This window comes from Nothoprocta perdicaria, unplaced genomic scaffold, assembly GCF_003342845.1.
Source record: "Nothoprocta perdicaria isolate Ctin4 unplaced genomic scaffold, notPer1 scaffold_53, whole genome shotgun sequence".
Taxonomy (NCBI): domain Eukaryota; kingdom Metazoa; phylum Chordata; class Aves; order Tinamiformes; family Tinamidae; genus Nothoprocta; species Nothoprocta perdicaria.
In genome coordinates this window covers 114,484-135,944 of record NW_020455788.1, presented here as the reverse complement: position 1 = coordinate 135,944, position 21,461 = coordinate 114,484, and the positions used below count along the sequence as shown (strand labels likewise).

The 21,461-nt window shown below is 43.7% G+C and overlaps 1 protein-coding gene across 1 annotated transcript; it reads right to left on the bottom strand.

The window, feature by feature from the left end:
* Positions 1–1,585: 1,585 nt before the first annotated feature.
* LRRC74A (leucine rich repeat containing 74A) lies at positions 1,586–18,680 on the bottom strand. Its single transcript, XM_026048297.1, has 14 exons — positions 18,604–18,680; positions 15,835–15,945; positions 14,094–14,269; positions 13,360–13,467; positions 12,517–12,613; positions 12,051–12,100; positions 11,212–11,293; positions 10,319–10,404; positions 9,791–9,985; positions 7,980–8,075; positions 5,055–5,198; positions 3,722–3,829; positions 3,007–3,092; positions 1,586–1,664 (listed from the first exon to the last, which is right to left on the bottom strand). The coding sequence occupies exons 1-14, from the start codon at positions 18,629–18,631 to the stop codon at positions 1,586–1,588; spliced, it is 1,446 nt and encodes a 481-aa protein (XP_025904082.1). The 5' UTR covers positions 18,632–18,680.
* Between the last annotated feature and the right edge of the window lie 2,781 nt (positions 18,681–21,461).

Sequence of the window (21,461 nt, the reverse complement as noted above, 5' to 3'; positions counted from 1 at the left end):
CAGGACAGCAATGAAATCACTCTAAAAAAATGTTTCTGCTGGCAGAAACAACAAAATAGTTTTCAGAAGAGGAGCTGCAAATAGGCTCAGGGTGAGCTGATTGATCTCAAGACATTCAGTCTCTGTGGAAAACCTAGTGTGCCCTGGGTGCAGTTGCTGGTGACACCCAAGCTGGATGCAGCGCTCTCTGCTCTCACTGCTGATGCTGATGTGACATCTAGTGGCCAGCACACAGCCTTCCAGCTCAGTGAGGGGCTCCTGCAGAAGCAACCTTAGGCATTTGCAAGGTACTTCACATCAGGAGTCTTTTCCTGACGCAAGAGGAGCATGCTGGTAGCTCTTTCTTAAGGAATAAGTGATCCTGAAATGCTGGGTGATAGTATAGATCCCTACTCATCTTAATTTCAGGTATAAAAGGATGGACTTCAAGTTAAGCAAGCCTTGGCTATCCTGCAGCTTGCAGATGGTTGAATGACAACCACTACTCAGTGCTCAGTAACAGTCAAGAAAACCTTGTGAAATGTTAGGAATCATTAGGAAGGGAAGAGAGAACATAGCAAAACCAGTGTTATGTCACTCCATGTGCAACCTACCCACACCTTCAATGCTTTCTGCTGTTCAGGCTCTTCATCTTAAAAAGCACATATTTGGTATGGGAATGATTCAGAGGAGAGAAGGAAGGACCACCAGAGGCCTAGAATGGCTGTCATATGAGGAATGATAGAATAACTGTGATTCTTCAGTTTGTAAAAGAGATAGATGAAGTGGAATATGATATAGCCTGAGCACTAGGAGAGATTGACTTCACTGCCTCACCCAGAAAGTCACCTGAGCTGGAAATAGTTGGGGAATATGGAGGGAGCACTTAAAGGAAGTGCCTGCTTGCTGTATTTCAGTTCTTCCCAGGACATCTACTTACAGTCACCAGTAGAAACAGCATGTCAGGCTGGACAGATGCCTGGTATGAACCACCATGGCCATGCTTTGGAGTTTCCCCACATATTCTGCTCAGAGGGAGTCTTCACACAGGCAGGCACCTGTATAACGAGTGCTGCATATCAAGTGGTAACTCCAGTTCTCCAGGCTCCCCCCCCCAATTCTGCATAAGCAAGAGGATGGAAAAACTATCAAACTTGCATTTATGATAGGAGTAAGAGTCTGTTTTTTTGATAACTACTGTAGAGCATCCGGCCTGATGTATTTCTCTGAGGAGTTGTGCAAGAGTTTAACAGAGCACTTGGCAGTCTTTGCCCATGCTGCTTTCCCCCCAGAAGGTGATAATAACAACATGCAAGTTCTCTTAGTTTCTCCACTCCAGTTTTGCCTCTCTCTGGAAATAAGCTCAGCATTGGCAGCCTGCAGAGCAAGACAGACTTAGTAACTATCTCCAAAATGCTAACCCTCTGCCATAAGCCAAAGGACCACACTGACCGTCCTGTACAGGGGAACATCAACTTTATTTTTATCTTCAATGCCTTAGACTATCAGAGATCTCTCATGTTGGGCATCCCCAAGTCCAGAGTCACTTTCTTCCAGTATTTCTCCTACTGAATTTCACTAACTGACCTGCTTCTTTGCTTCATTCTTATGGCTCTTCTTTCTCTTCCTCCTCCTTCATTTTCTTTTCCACAGGTTTCTGTGCTGGCTTCTTCTCTTTTAAGTAACTAATTGTAAAGAAAGAGATCATTCAGTATTAACCTAGTAAAAAGTGAACCTTCTCTGTCTTTGCTATCAGCTGCTGAGAGGACCTTGAGGAAACACTGTGGTGGGAATCTGAGGTGGGAACAGTAAGGATGACAGAGGTCACAACTCTTCTGACTGTTGTCTGCAAGGTGACTGTTACCACTGGCATATATGCTACATGGTATTATGGACTAGGAAGCTAGATAAAGTGTAGATATCTATTTTTATTTTATTTCTATGTATGAACTCATGAGTGTTAATGAGGTCAAGTGAAGTCTTTGCTGTGTGTTTGGATTCAACAGTTCCTAATTTAGTAACTATTTAATCCCATCTCTGTAATTTGCACCTAAAGTACCTGAGATCCCCTGTAACCTCCTATTCAAGATTTACCAAGCTTGTGCAGAGTCTGGGCGCAGATGCATTTAGCATGCACTAAAGAATAAAGATCAGATCCAATAAAGTAATTAGGCTCTTACCCCCTAGTTGAAAACACAGGGACACTAAGAGGTAAAATATTTAAATTTGCAGAACTGACCTGCTGCTTTTAGCCTTAAATCTAGATTACAACATGTATTTTAAAATCGGTCAGTGAGATCTGAGAATTGAGGGATGGGAATATTTGGGCATGATTAATAGGGCTTTCAGATGAGGAGTCACATGTTATAACCAATTGGAAAACTAGGGAGAAGTTTGTGGTCCAATGACAAGTGGTTTAGCCTGCAGCAATGGATAATCTCCGAGGAGTTTGCTGCTGACTGCTCAGACTCTCAGAACTTGGACACGATTGCTACAGGCACTAAGAAAGAGGAGCTTTCAAGAAAATGAAGAGTTCTGTAGTTTGAAGGCAGGTTTCCAGGGAAAACTAGGATTCCTAAGAAGGAGGATCAGAGAAAAAAAGAAAAAAAAAAAAAAGAGAGAGAGAGAGAGACCCTGAGGATGGAAGGAAAGGTCTGCAGGCATATTTATGCTGTCTTTGCAAATCTCAGCCTAGCTTCAGGGTGGGAACAGTGTTGAGATGATTCCCTTCACACAGGCCTATGAGTATGAATGAAAAAGCCATTCAGCTCTGAAATCCGTGCACTTTCAGAGTTAAGTTTATAGGAAAGAAAATAATAATGATTTCTGTTTTGATTCAGTAGGGCTCCTAAGCATTTATGCATGCTTGCTGCTCTTTTTACTTGGGTAAGCAATGTGTAATCATGTTGCCAGACTTGCAAAAAACATATGCTCCTTCATTTCCAAGATGAATAAGGATACATTCTTTTGGTGTTGAAATGAAAAAAGAAAACGAAGACAAGGCAGTAAGTGGAGTCACCCACTCACCTGTAGTCCACCACTCCTGTGTGATTCCGGTCTAGCTTCTGCACTAGCTCTGCAATTTGGGCTCGATTCAGTGGGATACTTGATTCCTAACAGAAAAACAGATATCTAGCAAATTTAAAGACTATATTTGCAGAAAAAAAAATGCTCTTTATCAGTTTAGGACCTCATCATGTTTTAATGGTAGGGCAGATGGCCTGATGCCTGGAAGAAGGGATGGAAAAAATCAAAAATGGGGGGTGGCAATTTCACTCTTTTAGGATTTAAACAGCAATGCAGTCATAGTTTGCATGACCACTATTTGCAAGCATGTAAAACAGTGTCATAGATGTCTAACTAGTGCCTACTGATCCCAAGCATGATAGTTCTGGCAGGAAGAGAAGATCTACTCAATGGGCAAATGCAAGGATACATGTCTCCTTTTCACTTTCCCCACAGCAGTAAGTTATAATTGTCTATGAACGTATATCCCACATAGGCAGCCAGCCTGAGTTTCCAGGGCTCTGGTGCTACACCAAAATTTATCTATAATCACTGATGCCAGCTGGAATATTCATTGGCTGGTACAGCTGTTCTGTACCAGAACAGGTACATTTAGGCTTCCTAGTCTGAAGTGTTTTCACAGCAAGGACGAGTGGTGGCCACGCTGCAGCAGAGGGGTTCTCCCCACAGCAGTGCCCCACTGTAGAGCATCCTGGTGGTGCTTTTAGGGGCACACCTGCATTATGGCTCTCCGGACGGCTGCTACAGGGATCTTCATGTTTCCATCCTTGTCAATACTCCTGAAAAAGTCCCAGAGTTCCAGGTTGTGCTCATTCAGATAGTTCTAGGAGAAGCAGAGATAAAAGAAGGGCATAACCCTGAACTGAAGCAGCCACTGGCATCTGCCTCCAGCTCCCCCATTGAGAGACTGCTCTTCCATCTGTCTCCATGCCTTTACTCAGTCCATCACTGAGCTACTCGTGTCTATAACTCCTTGTGCTGCCTCTCTGTAGTCGAAGGCTAATCAGGCTAATCCCATTCTGTCAAATCCAGAGACAATATCTTTCCTCCCAGATTTCTGATATCTTTAGTTGCTCTTCTCTGGATTTCCTTCAGTTTGACTGAGGACCTATCTCAGTACCATAGCTGCTATTTAAAATTGCAGGGTGCTAACAGGATTGTCACTAGCTGTGAATCACAGCAGCACTGTTTGATGTGAGCTAATGGCATGAGCATTTGCTCAGGTTCCTCTGAAGCAGAAATGTCCTCTGGACAGAAATGTCCCACCCAATTAGCTAAAAGTCTGCACAGCAGCTAGAAAAGAGAGAAGTCTGCAGTACAGAAGAGTGTTACCTAACTCAGGAGTGCTGGTGTTGTGCTGTCTTCCAGCAAGGAGGACAGCACCATCTGCTGCTTTCCATAGAAATTACACGTCTTGAAAAAGCTAACTTATTCTTGAATATTTAGGACAATATTTGTCTATAATAAAATATCATATACAACTTTTGTGAAGCACATTTCATTTTGAAATTAAATCACAACTGCCAAGGAAGAATTATGTGCAAGTGGACCTTAAGATGTGGAAATATGTTTATTTTGATCAGACCTGAAATGAATTTTTACACAAAAATCAAGTTGTCTTACACTAGTAAAATAGTAAACATCCATTCAGATGGAAATTGCAGGCACTTAGGGTTGAGTTATACTGTCCTCTGTGCCATTGCTTTTTTGAAGGCTGTCAATTCATAGGATTACACACATCATGCAGAAATGAAATTTGTGGATCAATGATAAGTCACTGATCACCTCCATGCAGATCAAAAACCACATGATTTTCCCCCTCAGTACTCTCATATCCTAAGACATTTGCTTCTGAAAATCAGAGAAGTTGCTTAGTCAAATGAGAATGAGATATGTGAATATGAGACAGACATTGTGAACAGACTTTTCTGAGGTAATGACTCAATTTTCCACTTTGAAGAAAACTTACTCCTTCCAACCCCCATCCCTCCAATTGCCTGTGACACATGCAATGAGGGGAACTATCGACCCAAATCTCAGTGACTCACCTGAATCACTTTCATAGGATTTGAATAAATCTCAGGATTTTTGGAAATAGAGCCTCCAACTTCACCATAGGTAACATCTAGTCCAGGATGCTCTTGACACACCAAATCCAACATCTTGATGAAACTTTCATTCACCAGCACATTCTGGTACGTAGGAGAAAGGAGAGCGCACTCAGTGTGGATACCCAAAGAACAACAAAAATTTACTTGTGTTAACCATCCCTTACGTCAACAGTAACTGTGCTTTCCTGGGAATTGTACCTTCTCCCATTGCCACTCTTGATGTTTAGGAATCCCACAGGCAGCACAGCCTAAACAAGAGTTCTTCTTCCTTCTTTTTTTCCCCATGACTGAGACGGGAAAGAATCTCCTAATCTGTATGCAAATAAACTTGATGCAAAGTACATTTTCATTGGGCAACTCCTTAATAAGAACAGTCATCTCTTTAAGGGTACACAATGGTCTGCTTAATTGGAACAGTCAACTTAATGGGATTCTCCTGAACACATGTACATATATCCAGGGTAGATGACTATGCTAGAGAGAGCTAAGCAATAATTTGTTTTGCTGTCAGTGAAGAAAATTCACAATTTAGGGTATGTTTCATTTCGTTCAGTGAATACAGTGTAAAATAGAGAAGATGGCATATACTCTAGAAGTGTTTATTTCTCTTCATTGATGCTAATAAGAATGTAGGATGTTCAGTTCAGGTGCAAACATCTTCCCTGAAGACATCTCATGGCTTCAGGTGACTCAGGTTCTTCCCTGAGACAGTCCTACATGGTGTCCTTCTCCATTCAGCTAAGGTGCAGACTGCAAGTTGAACATTTAATGGCCAAAATGTGGCAGAAAGCTTCATAAAAAATGAAAGGACTGGAGTCTCCAATCATGTAGCTTCATAGCCCAGAAAAAGAAAGATGCTCCTGCCTGGGATGGGTCTGGATGCTGCCAGACAAGAACTTATGATGCTTTTGATAAAACACTGCTTCCTTGGGAACAGAGCACAGGAGAGCCTCTGCAAGGCCCATCAGCCTGGCTTTCGCCCCATGGGACTCCACTGCCAGTGTGGCCTCTGAAGCAGCACAGCCAGAGCACCACGCTTGGCCTGAGAAACCTCTCTGGACTTGGGTGGCACCTGCAGGGAACCGGTTTGGGTGTTTCTACGTCTACAACAAAGTCAGTCCACGGTGTAGGGAAACCACACAGGGAAACACAGCTGAAAAGTGACTATATGTTCTATTGTACTATGATTTCAAAGATGAGTGTGTGCTAAATATTGTGATTCATGCCGTGCGTAAAGTATGATCTGTAACTGCAGGGTGAAAAGTCAAGATGTGTATCAGCCAGCTCCGGTCTATCCATTAAACATGTTTGATGTGCTCAGCTTACACATTACTCTGCTGTAACGAGCAGATTGTGTAAAAGAATGTGGGGAGCAGCTATGCTTAGATGTGCTGTCAGAAGCAGTAAACTCATAAAAATGCATCTTGCTCTGGCTTCCCATTTGCTAGTGCTGTCAAAACCATGCAAAGGTTCTAGAAATGATGCTTCTTGGAAAATCCTCTTACAGGCATGCTAGTTATTCATTCTTTAAAAATCAAGAAGAACATCTACATTTATTACTGGGAAAAGCAGCAGATTTCTCCTTCGGTGTCTCTCTTTAAATAATACATTTTGATAATTTAATTTCACAGAATTTAGCTAAGATAAATTGCACTGTACAGGCTTATGAATTGCTTAGGTTGTCACTTAAAAAAATGAACAGAACCATATACATTGTAATGAAGTTCTTCACCCAAAAGTAGCTGGTTTTATTTTTCTCTTGTAAAATGAGGTCTAATTCTTTGTAGATCTGGCAAGTAATTCTCTTTGATTTTAATCTATGTAGGAAAATTTCTCAGTCCTAGAGAAACACTCGTTTTTGAGATGATCTCTGTTGAAAGCACCCAGTACTCTCAGAAAGGACCACAGGTGATCATTACTCACTCTGCTTTGATTTCTTTCTTTTTTTTCAGTACAGTAACCATAAGACCAGGGTACATACAGATGTACTGAGATACAGCCCGTTATATTATCCTCCCAAACTGCCCATGAACTTTTTTTTTTAGCCAGTAACAAGTGTGAACATCCTCATTTATGTTTCAATTCCAAAATGGGGCCTTTGGGAAAATCTTCCTCTCTTTAATCATGGTGCTCCCAAAGGTGGATGGAGGACACTGAGCCTGCAGACCTGTCCCCAAGGCTGCAGGCCTGGTTTTCCTCCCATAAGGAACCAACGTGTTTAATGGATGGACAGGAGCTGACTAACACACGTGTGGAATGCAATGCCAACCCTCACACAGGAGCCCAGAAACATTTCTGGTCCTGCCATTGCAGAAGCAGCACATGAGGTTGGAACAAAGAGCATTGTGCTCCTGACATGAGGGAAATGCTTATTAAAATTTAGCCTCTGTGATCTTTTTTTTTCCTTTTGGACTCCCCTTTTAATATTTTTTGAAATAACATTGCTTTGTTTAAAACACCTTAAAGTTTCTCTCCTCTCTGCTCTTCACACACACTAACTATCTAGGCACCAGTATCTAGCACCTGAGGCTCCCCTGCAGGAAGTCCTTTCAGGGGAAGCAGCCAATTCATCCTCCTAGGTGAATTCACTTTTGCTCTCCTTCTGCTAGTGCAAAGTGGATGGGAGAGAAATAAGGTGATAGTACAGGCACCTCTCTCCAGAGCTAGGCCAAAGTCCTGTAATTTCAACATGGCTCCTAGAAGGGATGTCAAATAGGATCCACCTTTTATTGGTGCCCATACAAAAATGAAAAATGTGCAAGTCTCAAACAGTTCTGGAAGAGGGCAGTCCTGGGATCCAACCAGTTCCTAAAAAAAGGTTGAGTGTATAGACTTTGAAGCTCCCAGCAAACAGGCTCTTACTGAGATGTTGATCTCTTCCATCATGGATTTGGGGTTCTTTCTGATAGATGTGATTAGTGCAGTGGCACCTTCCACGGTCACGGGATTATGAGCCAGCTGTGCAAGGAGAGAGACAGACACAGTGAGAATGAGGAATTCATGCTCTGGCAGTGAGCAGGCCCTTTCTTCCTGGTCTTTGGGGGAACTATAGAATAGCTTTGGTTCCTTTCCATGGATTTGTCTGTTACCTTGACATTTTTTGTCTGTGTCCCACAGAACTCTGCAGTGTCACTTCACAGTGCTGCTGGCTTCTCAGCCTCCTTTGTCTCCATATGTGCAATCCCATGTGTTGGATCCCATTAATGTGTCAGGCGGGACTATGTGATGGAGGTCTCGTTCGGTCATGCAGTGAGGAGAAACCGAGGTGACAGACTGGGTTTGCTAAAAGGAGCCTCTGATTGGGACCTCCAGTGTTGACAGGACATCCTGAGGACATTTCCCACAGCCTTTGCAGCACAGCTGAGCAGCAGAACATGGCTCAGGCTGATCAGCTCCATCTGGCTTGCAAGGTCAAGCTGTGTCTGCCAGCTACTGTCTGGTATTATGGGGTTGGCATCATCTGTGTGTGTCTCAGTGTACGAACGTCACCTCTCTCCCACTGTGCACTTCATGTGCACTCCCCACTCCTAGTATTTGAAATAAAACTGTCTTCATTATCACTGGCCAACAGAAGTAATTTCCTCTTCTAAGCCCTTTGTGTTACCAACTCATAAATCTACATAAGCTGCTCCCTTTTGTATCACTGAAGAGATACATGAGGATGGTGGGCACAGTGTTCCAGGGGCTGTCTGTAGGATTGCCAGCCCCTTTGAGAGGAATGCCGTGGTGCTAGCTAGTGCCCTGCCTCAAGCCTGGTTAAGAACAAGGGAAAAAAACATCTGCTAAATCTAGAACAGTAATCCAAAAGAAGCAGCATGGTTGCAGTGATACACAAAGACAGGGATGGCCAAAGACAGGCCCATAAGAACTTAAAATCTTTAAAGGCTTTAAAGATGCCTCTCACCCTGCATGCTGCCATTTGCAAGCCCTCAGGATGCTGATGTTAGATCTGAGAATACAGCTCATAACCACCCAACTTTCCAGAGGTAAATTCCTGAATGATGCTTTTGGATTGAAAAGATATTCTAGCTCTCAGCGCTCACCATCTGTGGAGTCAGTTTGGCTGTTCACTAAGTTCTGCACCCTTCCAGGATTATTAATCCCTAGTTTACTAGGAGTCAGTTTGTCATTTTTTCCCCATGTGTTAATACTTCTTTATTATTTCGATAATGCTCACGATTTCCCAATCAGGCCACAGCAGCATGTCTTCTGCTTGAATAAACTATTAGCAGGTCGTTACTATTGGGAAGAGCACACTGTTTCCCACTTGCAAACTTCAGTGTGAACCTTTGCCTTAGGCTGAAATGTATGTTCCATATGAACTCATACATAGACAACTATAATATATGCCCATGTACCAACCAGTTGAATGCCTAGACTCTGCTGGAATTTACTTGAGATTAGCCATGTCAGGAATCAACTGCTTTGGGATGAAATGGATTTGGGGCTGGCTCCATAACTATCTTTGAGGGATTCCATAACAGAGCAATTTAACTGCTCTGGAAGAAACCTACAGCATGGGATTTCATTCCACTGCTCATCTTCAACACAGAGCAACACAAATTTCCTCTAGTTAGTGCTGCAAGACTGATCTCTGTCTTGTCTTCCTCCTGACCCAGATCTTTCTATTCACTCTGTTCATTCCCACAGCCCCGCTTTGGCTAGGATTTTACCTTCAAAACTTTGAGGTTTTCATTGACTTCAAGGCCTTTGCAGAGCTTCTTGGCTCCCTCATTGTCAATCTGGTTGCTGCTGAGATCCAGCTGAACCAGCACGTTGTTGACTTTGAGAGCTTCTCCTAGGGCCTTTGCTCCTTCATTCCCAAAGCCGTTCCAGGAAAGGTCAAGTGTCTTCAATGTACCATTGCTCTTCAGAGAGAAGAAAGGGATCTCAGCTCTCCATGCCCACCTAATATACCACTGCACCCTTCCCCTGCCTGGATCCCTGCAGGAGCATCCCTCAAATCACACCCAGCCCAGGCCACTGAATCCAGCCTCTCAGCAATGGCACCAAAGTATCCCCATCCACGTGGGTCGTCAGCCCTCACCAGAACCCACTGCTGAAGCCCTTCTCATAGCACTGACTGCTACTGCCAGTAGCATGGGCCTTGACAGAGCTCCCGAATCCCGCTCAGACCTCAGGGATGTGAGTTCCTGGTAATAATCACTGCAAAGGGCATCACAGAACAGGCAAGTTCTTACCTTGAGACCTGTGCCCAGTGCTATTGCCCCCTTCATGCTCAGGTGGTTCCAGCTCAGGTTCAGAAGCTCCAGTGTTTCGTTGCTGGCTGGGAGAGAAAAACTTAGATATCAGCTCATGAGGAGGGTAGCTACTCAGTCTGTCATGTCCAGTGCAAGTAAAGAGCACAGAATGGGCTGCTGATATCAGGTAAAAAGGGAATGTTTTTTTTTCCTGGCTTAATTGAAGAATTAATTGTAAGGTAGAGAGAGGGAGGATTTCTGTTAATGATGGACTATGTTTCTTGCTCTGAAAAATGGCTGGCTTCTCTGTGATATATCCAACCTCCCCCTGCCAAAGACTTACATGCCTTATGTCTAATTAGCAAAGGAGAGGAGCTCGGCTTCCCCTCATAGCTGTGTCTGGCTGTGTCCATGCCAGTGCCAATTCACATGCACACACTGCACGGTGAAAGTTTTACTTAGAGTAGGATATGTGTGAAATCATTTGTAGATGGGGATTGGAAGGGGTTGAGCTTGCTGCCAACACTTGCTTCGCATTCTCAGAAATAATTTCTCATCCAGGTTTTCTATGGATGGGCGTTTGGATGCAAGAAGACAGCAAGGTTATCTGACTGCCTTCTCGCTGACACAGATGTTTTGTTGTTATGGTTTCTCATCTTTGTGTCTTGCTACTGCAGTCACATGTAGTGGCTGGAGGCCCCTGGGGTGGTGAGGCTGAGCAGGTGAGCAGTCAGGAGTCTCCAAATCAGGACACTCCATCTTTTGTACTGCCCACCAAGGCACAGGGTATTTTTGCTGAGGAAAGAAGCAAATGTTGCACTGCACGGATCCATGCTCTGCCCCAGTGAGGGTGCCTGCTCCCCTGGCTCTGCAGGAGTAATAAGTGCACTTACCCAGCATCTGTCCCAGGAGCTGTCCTCCCTTCTCAGAGAACTCATTGTGGCTGAGATCCAGCTCCTTCACTTGGTAATTGCTCTGCAAGGAGAAAATCATGCAGAGAGAATGAGCTCTTCCAGCCAGCTGCAACCACCTGCCATCCAAGGCTCCTGCGAGAGGATAAAACAGAAGGGTTTCAGACGCATTGAAATCTTCAGTGCACAGGAGTTCATCAGCATAGAGACTGGGGCATTGTGTCCCTCAGGACAGTTTTTCAGTGGTGTTTATAACGTCATAGCAATCCTCTTCCTGAAACAGCAAAAGAAATGGGACTTTATATGTGCAAACTTCCCTCCTGCAGCTGCCAGATGTCTGGGCTGCAACATATCCTGCGATTCTGTTCCTGTCCCCTACTTCATTCCCACCAGTGCACCCTGACCAAGAGTCCATTCTGTATTAAGTTCATGGCCTTGCTCCCTAGCAGATACAAAATAATAACAGGAGTCAAGACTCTTCTTTTTGCTAAAGAATGTCAAAAGTGGGATTGCTGAAGTTTTTGGAAATCTCTGTATCACCCGAATGCCCTTCTGTTGTTCTGTTACGGAGCCTTGAGGGTTTGTCTCTTAGCCAGACTCCCACAGCTGTCCTGAGAAAATGCTAATTCAGGGCACCCTCCTCCGTGTCCTCCCAGACTCTCTCATTTCTGAAGCTAGCAAGACACACTTAGCAGAATTATGCCAGGAAATCATCAGTGCATTGCCAAGTGAAATCATGCCAAGTAAGGAGCTCTTTCAAGATGAGCAGAGTCTTTTACATCGCCAGAGCAGCAGGTGGTCTTGGATTTCAGGTAACTCACTGTTAGAGCATCAGCAAAGTACTGTGCAGTCTCCTCTCCAAAGTTGTTTCCTGGGGAGGAAAAGTACGTTAACAGTGCATTGATCTTTCCTTTAACATTGTACCAGGGTCTAGAGGAAGCTGTGCTTTTAGCTGGAACATCCAATTAATCATGGTCCATACCAGCTTGCAGGAAGTTTGCTATTAACCCACTTTGATCCACATAGCAGGATTGCTCCAGCAATTAGCTAAGTTTCTCATAAGAGGCAGGTTTGCAGTGGTGTTGGAGGTTTAGATGGCCAAATGTTTTTTTTATTCACATCAGTATAGATCCAGCTTTCCACACTGTTACTCTGGCTTCCTATCAGAGACATATCTGACAGCTTGATCTTGCCCATAGTCTTACTGATATTCTCAGAATGAGACACTTGAAAAGAAAACCATGATTTTTCACTTTCACTCCCACCACCTGGATGCATTCAACCCACCTGAGAGCTGAAGAACTTGGAGATAGGACATATTATCCAAAAGCAACTTGGCAATGGCTTCAGCTCCTTTTGTGCCTAGGTGGTTATTGGAGATGTTCTGGGAGAAAGCAACAAAGGATAAGAAGGATGAGCCCAAAGAATGTATCCATTTTATTGTCTTCTTAATGTCCAAGATATAAGGAAATAATACAAGACCAGCAATGTCTTGCATTGCCAGCCAGGCAGCAACTAATATTTGAGCTACAGATGTGTGCAACCCCTTGTCCTTTCTAAAAGGAGTGAAGCCCTAGAGCAATTAGTTTCACATAAAATTTTGTCTTCAATGAAACAGGAGGTACTTGGTCAATAATCTCTTCTTAGGATGCAACACAGATCCCATGGTCTACCAAAACACATTTTGCAGTCCTTACTTTCAGATAGAAGGGTTCTTACCTGAAAGTTTTGTACTATTCTGTTAATCTTCTTAGGAAAGTTTCCCTGTATTATGTTGGAGAATGAAAGTTCCTAATAAAAACTTTTTTTTTTCCATTGGCTAAGCATGACCTACAAAAATCAGGTTATGGCAATTATTGTCTGCTAATCTATCATCTGAAAACAGTTCAAGGAAACTGGAGGGTTGACCAGACTGCTATCATATGAAAACTTCTCCTTTTTAGGAGCTTGTACTTTTTAAAACTAGAATATAAAATATACATCATCAGAATGTGTATATTTTTGCATGGGGGCAACTGTTACTTGATTAAAACTTGGAATGAAATGAATTGATTTTCATTTATGAAATTTATCAGAAGATTGGACTCGATGAACAATAATCTTGGTTACAAGCTATCTCAGGTTGGCTACCAGTTTTTGAAGGCAGCAGTTTTCTCGTAACATCTGTGCGATGCACACAGCTCCTTCTGCCAGAATCCAGTTATCTTCCAGCTCCAGGTGAGTGACAGACGCATTGGACTATGAAGAAACAAATGTTCACAGGGACACACAAGAAATGACTCAAAAGTTAACGAAATGGGTCTTAACCTCAGTTCAACAGATAGACAGTGGATGTTCCCTCTAAACCCAGAAGACCCTGCAGGTCCCAAACAGAACGGAGGTGAGGGTACACGGCAGAGCCGTGGCTGTGGGAGTAGATGGGCTCTCTTAGAAGAGAGCCACTTTGTTTTAGAGCTTGTGAGTGTTGAGGACTTTCCACCGCTTTTCACTACCATGGAGACTCATGTTCAGTTCCAAGCTCAAGTTCAGGTATCCTGGCCCTGAGTGCTGGTGAACATGTGGTACTCAGAGTGGGGGACATTAATCCTTGGCCTCATCTCTGGCCCTGTTGGGGTTAGGAGTACTGGAGACCCGTGCCACATAGAAGAGTATCAATCTCTTTGAGAAGAGTGACAATAACTCCAACAAATGCCAGTAGTGGCCATACAAGGCCTTCAAGTGCAGGGCATTAGAGCTCCCATGAGGAAGATATATATGGCTTCTTCTGCCACCATGTTTACTCAGCAGTGGCCTCCGAGGCTGAGAGGATCCCCAGAAGCTGACTGTATTTGCTAGCAGAGGCCCCGCTCTTACTGGCTACTCACCACCAAAGCAATAGCAATGGCTTTGGCACCTTTGGGTCCTAGGCCGTGGTGGTTCAGGTTTATATAAGGCTTGGACAAGTTCTGAATGAATTGTGAGACAGGCACCACCTCCAGCAGCCTGCATGCTTCCAGGTACAGCTCTGTGCCTGTAATGCCTGCAAAAGCCTTCCCGGGATCTGTGGAGACAAAGCACGCTGATGAGTGGTGTGTTCAGTGTCCTCCCTCCTCTGTCTGTGACTGTTTCTCCCAAGCATTTGACATCTTCAGAGGGCCACTTGAGTGAGGAAGCGCTGCTAAGCACAAGCTAACAGTTCCCTAAAGCAACCAAATATGAGTTCTTGGCTTTTCTGTACGAAGCTCAGGGCTCACTCTCAAATCTGTGGCACTTTCTGAAGCTGGAAACTGAGATGAGGAGCAGAGGAGTTCTTGCCTCAGTATCTGTGTCAACAAGAGAGATGGGGGCAGCCTGCCAGTTGTCTGCAGTGAACTAAGTGGCCACCTCAACCATGGCCACATTTTGAGTGGTTTTGATTCATGACTCAAATCAAAGTATCAATGGGGTATGCCAGACTCATGGGTTCAGACTTTAGGTTAAGTTTAGCCTTGTGGAGCTAACTTGAATAACACTATGCAGTGACGGTAGGATTTTATTCTTAAAAGATTATTTCCCTTCTGGTACTCCCCATGCATTTATACCACACCTCCAAGAGTTAATGTATTCTCCTTGCTTCTCAATTTGGCCATCAGTTGCATGCTGTAGCTTCTCATCAGTCTGCTATGTGACTAAATCTCTCGTGCTATAATTCAGAATTTCTGACATCAGGCAAAAAATGTCTTTTTGTTTCTTTCTTTTTTTTTTTTCAATTTTAATTGAAGCATGCAGCTGATATTGCTAGAGGAGCCAGGACAGCTCAGATCATTTTGGCTTCCAACCAGCAGAAAGAATCCCAACGTTCTCATCTTGGCCATGGGGTGTTGTTGACACAGCTGCAATGAGACACAGCAGTGCAGCTGGCAGATGTATTTCCACAGAAACCTGTCATTTGGAATTCCTTCATCAGACCCCGTATTTAGAGGTCATATTTCTTCATATTGTTATATGCATCCAATGGCCTGACCTAAAAACAAATTTCTCTCTCACCAAAGCCATTTTCTAGTTCAATTTGAGGCCTCACAAGTCTGTTATTCTTCTTGCATTCTTCTGTTTTTTGATTTTCCTCCCACTTACAATGTATTTAAAAGTCCTCATTCTAAGTTTTGTACAAGTCTACTATTCACAAAAATGATAGTAAGACTTGTTTAACCAGGAAATTGACCTCATTAAGCTGAAGAATGACCAGAAAAGTCTAGAATGGTAATGGCAAATCTATGGCACTCAGACCACAGTCTCATCCTTGGCTTCAGCTAGCTGCTCCTGCTGCTCTGGCTGCAGGCTGATCTGGTAATGCTGGTTATCAAGGCCTAAAGGAGGCATGAAGGAGCAGAAGAATAGCCCTGGTCTATAGAAGGCAGTTGGGGGACATGCTGGCATATAATGTTGATGCTGTTTCACATCAAATGGAGAGCTCCTACAGGAAAATTTATCCTCCCACCTTTATCAACCGCCAGATTAAGTGTGGATGTCAAGACACTTGGTAGGGTTGCATCCTTGGCCTCCATTTCTGATAAATTCCTGTTGGTGGGTACAGCATTGATCGTAATGGGAAGGGCTAGGGAGGATGGATGTCCAGGAAACACTTGCCTTCGATCTCTAGGTCAGTCTCAGAGTCTGATGCAGCCTTCTCTGCTGAGACATCAGCAAGCGACAAGGACTCCGGGGAATCGCTGATCTCTGACATTTCTTCATTCTGGTCTGCCAGGAAACCAAGCGGATTCATTTTGTCACAGCAAGCCCAGCTCCTACGTGGCACCCTGCAGCTGAGAGAACATCCCACTGCTCCCACTGAAGCCTACCCTCCTCTCCGGCCTGCTCCGAAAGCTCTCCTTCCCAGCCCGCTGTGTGTGTGCGCAGCGCATCGCACTCACCTGCTACTGGCTCTGGGGCAGAGATGTTCTCACACTGGGGCTAGAAAGCTGCAGCCAGGCTGGGGTCTGATAACTTGGAATTAGCTCTCCCCAGATTCTTCAGCCCACAAGGAGAGGAATCACAGTTCTCCCACATTAAGGTGATCATTCCCAAGTGAGCTGCTTTTTCCCCCTTCCTCAATTTCTATGGCTGCCAGGTAGCAGTAAATTTCCCTTCCCCATCCCACCTTCATACAAGTTTGTAAGCTAGGGCTATGCCAGTTCCTTTTGGCTTTCCTGATCTGACTCACAGGCACTGGAGGACACTCGGCCGGCTGCCTCTGCTCTCAGCCTGCGGGTGCTTTGCAGAGTGCCTCAAGCAAGGCAGAGGAGAAGAAGGCATTTGAATGCTGCTCTATGTTGGGGCTAAATAGAATCAAACCCGCGAGAAGGGACGGTACTTGCCCACAATTCATAATGTATTTTATATTTTGAGAGAATGAAAACTCAGAAAACTGCTGTTTAAGATGAATGAATGTATACAAGAACCATGAAGAGTTTAGTTAATGATGCTACAGTGCTGGACATCCTGCTGGGAACAACCTTCCTGCTTTGAGGAACACACAGTCTCTTTGTAACCCGCACAAAGCTCATCCTGACTGCAGTGCACTCCCATTACCCAGCCGTCCTGCACCCAGCGTGGCCCAGTTGAGACAACTCATAAAAAGGAACATAACATAATACCGATGGTATCAACTGTAAACACTTATTTACATTCTGTAAGGAAACAGTTAATTCAGTGGTTATTTTAGCTTGTAAAAAAAATGTGGTCATGTAATCAGAGTTATCAAATGTTTATTTCCTGTTTTAGGTCATAACAATGTGGATACTTAAAGACTTTTAGAGAAATTATAAGCAAGTATATAAGATATTTGTGGAAAAATAAGTTAAATGCACATTTCTTTTGTTAAGATAAATAATTTGCACCAACAAAGAAGAGAAACCAGACAATATAATAGAATTTTTCTTCTGGAATTGGGCAATATTAATAATTACACTATTCTCCTTACTGTTAATTTATATTAGATTCAATCATCATAAAGCAGATTATTGAATCCAGTATGTAGGCAAAAGGAGTCGCAAACTTTTGACTGCCCAGTTATTTCCTAACAATAATATTTTTGACATTAATATTATCAAAAGCCTTTGAGGAATATTAATACTAATAAACAGTTTAGGCTTATTAACAAATACTTAATTATGTCATATCCCATTAAAGGAAGAAAAGTTGCAGAAGTTCATAGCCAAGAACAGAAACCTTTATTACAGAAAAACTGCCTAAAAGGGACTAATCTCAAATGAGCAATCAATTATTAATGCGGGATGCAAACAGCAGAAGTAGTGTCATAGAAAAATAAGAGAGGATATTCAGACAAATGTTGTTTTGAAACAATGGAAACTATCCTGAAGAGGATCTCATCCATTTGAGCAATTATTATGGAAAATTATTACAGAACACTTCACAAACTGTACTATGCTCCACTTTAATACAAGAAAACAACAGCCGGAGAGATTTTTTCCCACATACCTGACTACACTAAAGTAACTGTATTATGAAGGAAAAAAATAAATTAAACTTTCAAGATAAGAAAAGTTAGTCTACCCACAGTGAATTTTTAAGTGACAGTCCAAAGGGGGTTTTATATTTTGAGAAGAACTTATTGCTGTAATTAATAGCACAATAATTGCTAACAGTAGATGTGTTATATTTACCCAAAAAAAAAATGTTCCCCAGTATTAGTGATCAGGAGAAATAACATGTGTAATGCAGAAAATAGCATAACTACATATGGTAATCCAAAGTAATTTCACTTTGAAAATTGAGCAAATGAACAGCAATCTAATAATAAGCCGTGATGAAAGACACTTACTAATAAAATCACTTCATTCTTCTATAGAGAGCTTATGTTTAGAAATGAAGAGCGTACTTAGGGTTTTCAAGGCTAACAACTCTCGGTGCCTGTTAAGAGACTCTCACTTGCTTTTCACCTTTGCTCAAGAAACTCAAATTTTGAAAGTAATTAAGAGCTTATGCCCATCCCACTGTGACTAATTTAAACAAATGTGAAATTTCAGGAGGGAATGGTATATAAGAATGGCAATGCTGGGCTAGGACATCAGGCCAAAATGCCATGACTGGAGCTGGGTGCTGGCTGTGCCGCGCAGAGGCCCGGCTGGATGTCGCCAAGCTGGGAAAGCCTCTGCCCACAAACCCTGGGTCCTTGGGGCCGTGCAGGGCAGGGGGAGCCTGGGCAGCTCCCTGCGCCTGTCCCAGCACCCTGGCTATGTAGGGGAGAGCCCCCGTGTCCCCTCCGTGGGGTCTCGCTGCTGCCTCTCCTGGGGAAGGGAGCCCTGCACACGGGGAGACACCCCATAGCAACAGCAGTGCCTCCTCTTTCCCTTGACTGCTCCTGAAGCAAGTTGTGCTAGCAGCTGAACACCGCACCTGTGTCCTTCTCAGACTGGTTCTCCATCGCTACGTGTCCTTGTCAGCACCAGTGAGCTGCGTGCTTGGTTATTTTCTCTTCTGCAAATGAGTCACCTCTTAGACCCTGTAATTTTCTCACACGTACACGCTGAAAGCTGCTCAGCTGTAATTAAAAATCTCCATGAGGAAGGGTGCCATTGGTAAGACCTATGGTCTTGGTATTAGTGTTTATAACCAGAAAGATCCCATTTCCCTTTCACAGGGGCAGGCTGTGTTAGGAGAACCTTCTGTGAAGGCTCCGTAGCTGTTCCGTGACCTCGCCTGGACATTGTGACTCGGAGGAGAAGAACCTCGTTGCGCTGGTGACCAACGTTGTATCATCTGGGGCTTGGATTGCATCAGCTCTCATCTGAGAAGAGAACAGATCAGATTTTGGGCGTGAGACCCCCAAATGTTCCAGGGAGTAGTGCCAGTCTTCTGGTAAGAGTTTTCCTTTCCTTTGAATTAGCTTTGCATCCTGTACAGTTTCACACAAGAAAGGCAAACCTGAGCATTTACAGCCTTGAGAGAGATCAGGACAAAATGAATATATTACCCTTCTGTCCTGTACAGATTCAGACTTGTCTTCTGCCAAATTCCCTTTACAATGTGTAATAAAGTGTGGCTTGTAAATGTGTCAGCACTTAATAGTGCCTCGAATCAAGTATTCATTCATCCTAGCAACTAATGTTGGTGCCAAACTTGGCTGCCTGCTTATTATTTTTGTATGGCTTACATAAAGGACTCAATGACCTTTCCTAGGAGGCTAAAAATTGTAAAAAATTGTAATAAAGAGGCTTTTGATAAAGGTTGAGCAGAACTAACACTTACATACACTTTGTTGTTTTTTTAATTCTGGGAGATTGCTCAGTGAAGGTAACTGCTTGTAGAGATTTTGAAATGTATATAACTTACAGTGCAGTGTATGGTATACAGAGAAGAAGCAAAAGTCCAATTCCCCAGGAACAGGGTATCTTCAGTGGTTTTATTTCCCTAGGTTCAGCAGAAATCTTTCAACCAGTCTAGTCATTAGAGGCCACGATAGGGTCGTATTTGGACATAGAATATAATGCTGCATAACCCAGTGGAATTCTTGACCCCGAAGCAGATGACCATTGTCAGCTTTGATTTCATTGCCAAAGTTTGTGGGGTTTTGTTCTAATCTAGGCCAAACAATTGTGGCATCCTAGATATTTGCTTCCTTGTTGTACCGGCTAACATTTCTCTCCAATTTCAATCTGATTATCCTGATGTGGGTTGAGTCTTAGATATTTCTTAGGTCTTTCTTCTCAAACAACAGCCTTGTTTTAAATTCCCTAGTCGCTAGCCCTTACTGTCATCCTCCCTTTTTGTCAGAAACCAAGGATGGTTTCCAGAAGTTAGCATACTACAGCAGGAGATGAGAGACCACAGTCCAGCACTGTGCTTTGCCAAGATGATTGTGGGATTTGAGAGAGGTCACTGGGTCTCATTCTCAGTTTCCCCATCTGAAATACAGCTCCCAGACACAAAAAGCAAAAACAAAAAAGTGCTCCGTTGCCATTGCATTGTGACCCGTGTAAAAATTTTAATACGAGTATTGAAAACTCTGCTCTACAGGCTTGAAAAAGACACAGTATCATTTTACTGCTTTGAAAATACCCTACAGAGCACTGTCTTGTAAATTAGTGAAGTTCTGGCTAATAATGATTTATACTATTTTAGGAATAGACATTTTAGAATTGTACTAGAGGGATTATTATTTATTCATATTCTAATACAAGCTCAGATTCCTACTTATGGAGACTCATGGTGCTTGTCACCATAAAAACAGGTTAAAGAGGCAGGCACATGCTCAAAAAGTTTATAGACTAAGAGGCAGCAGATGACGACCACCAAGGGAGCAACACAGCAGGCAGGCACATAGGCAGTTTTTCCCTGTCTTGCTGACTTCATTGCAAATACCCATCTTTTAGAGAGCCTGGAAGAAGGCTGATGAGATCATCATGCATGCATGGGGAGTCTTTCTGGAGCAGGATTCGCAGCGCAGGAGTCAGCACAAAGCTCTTGCTTCAAAATGTAAGAGAATAATCCTGACCTGAAGCACAAATCACCCTCTAATGACACGCGGGAGGTGGTAAGCAGGATGGATATAGGATTAAAATGCTCAGAGGACAGAGTGATAAAAGTTTATCACACTTCAATTGAATGTTTCACAGTTTTGTATATTACTGCAATACATTAAAAGGTGCCTTTGGCATAAAGAGCCATAACGGTGCTCAGTTTGATCTGAGCCTTCAGATGTTATTATACACGTTCAAATCTGGAATGGAGCGAATAATTAAAAGCCCAGGCTTGAGCCAGGACTTCCCACTCCATGCGAAACTCCCAGGTTTGAGCATGTGACAGGTCTCAGCTTTCCCAGGCCAGGGCAGGCTCCTGGTCTCAGCTTTCCCAGGCCAGGGCAGGCTCCCGGCCAGGAGTGGCTGTGGGACTATCATGGAAGCAGCAAAGGGAATGTGCTCCCACCTTGCTCATTTATTGCACTTTTGATGGGACTTATTGTCACGCATTCTGCAATCTGCAAAACCCCAGGCTGTTGTGAATCACCAAGCCTGCAATGCAGTGTAGTATCAACTTTTCACGAGCAAACAGGGGCCAGTTAGGTCCGCGTAACTGCCCTGGATTACTGCTCTATCTGCTCTGCTCGCGGACAGCAGGCTGCCTGGCTCAGCGCGCCAGTTTTCGCTCGCACACTGACCGCGGCCGCGGGAGATGCGGGTGCCGCGGGGCCGGGCCCGGGCCCGGGCCAGCCCGGCGGGTAACCCCGGCCCCGCCGCGGGCCTCGCGGGCCGCCC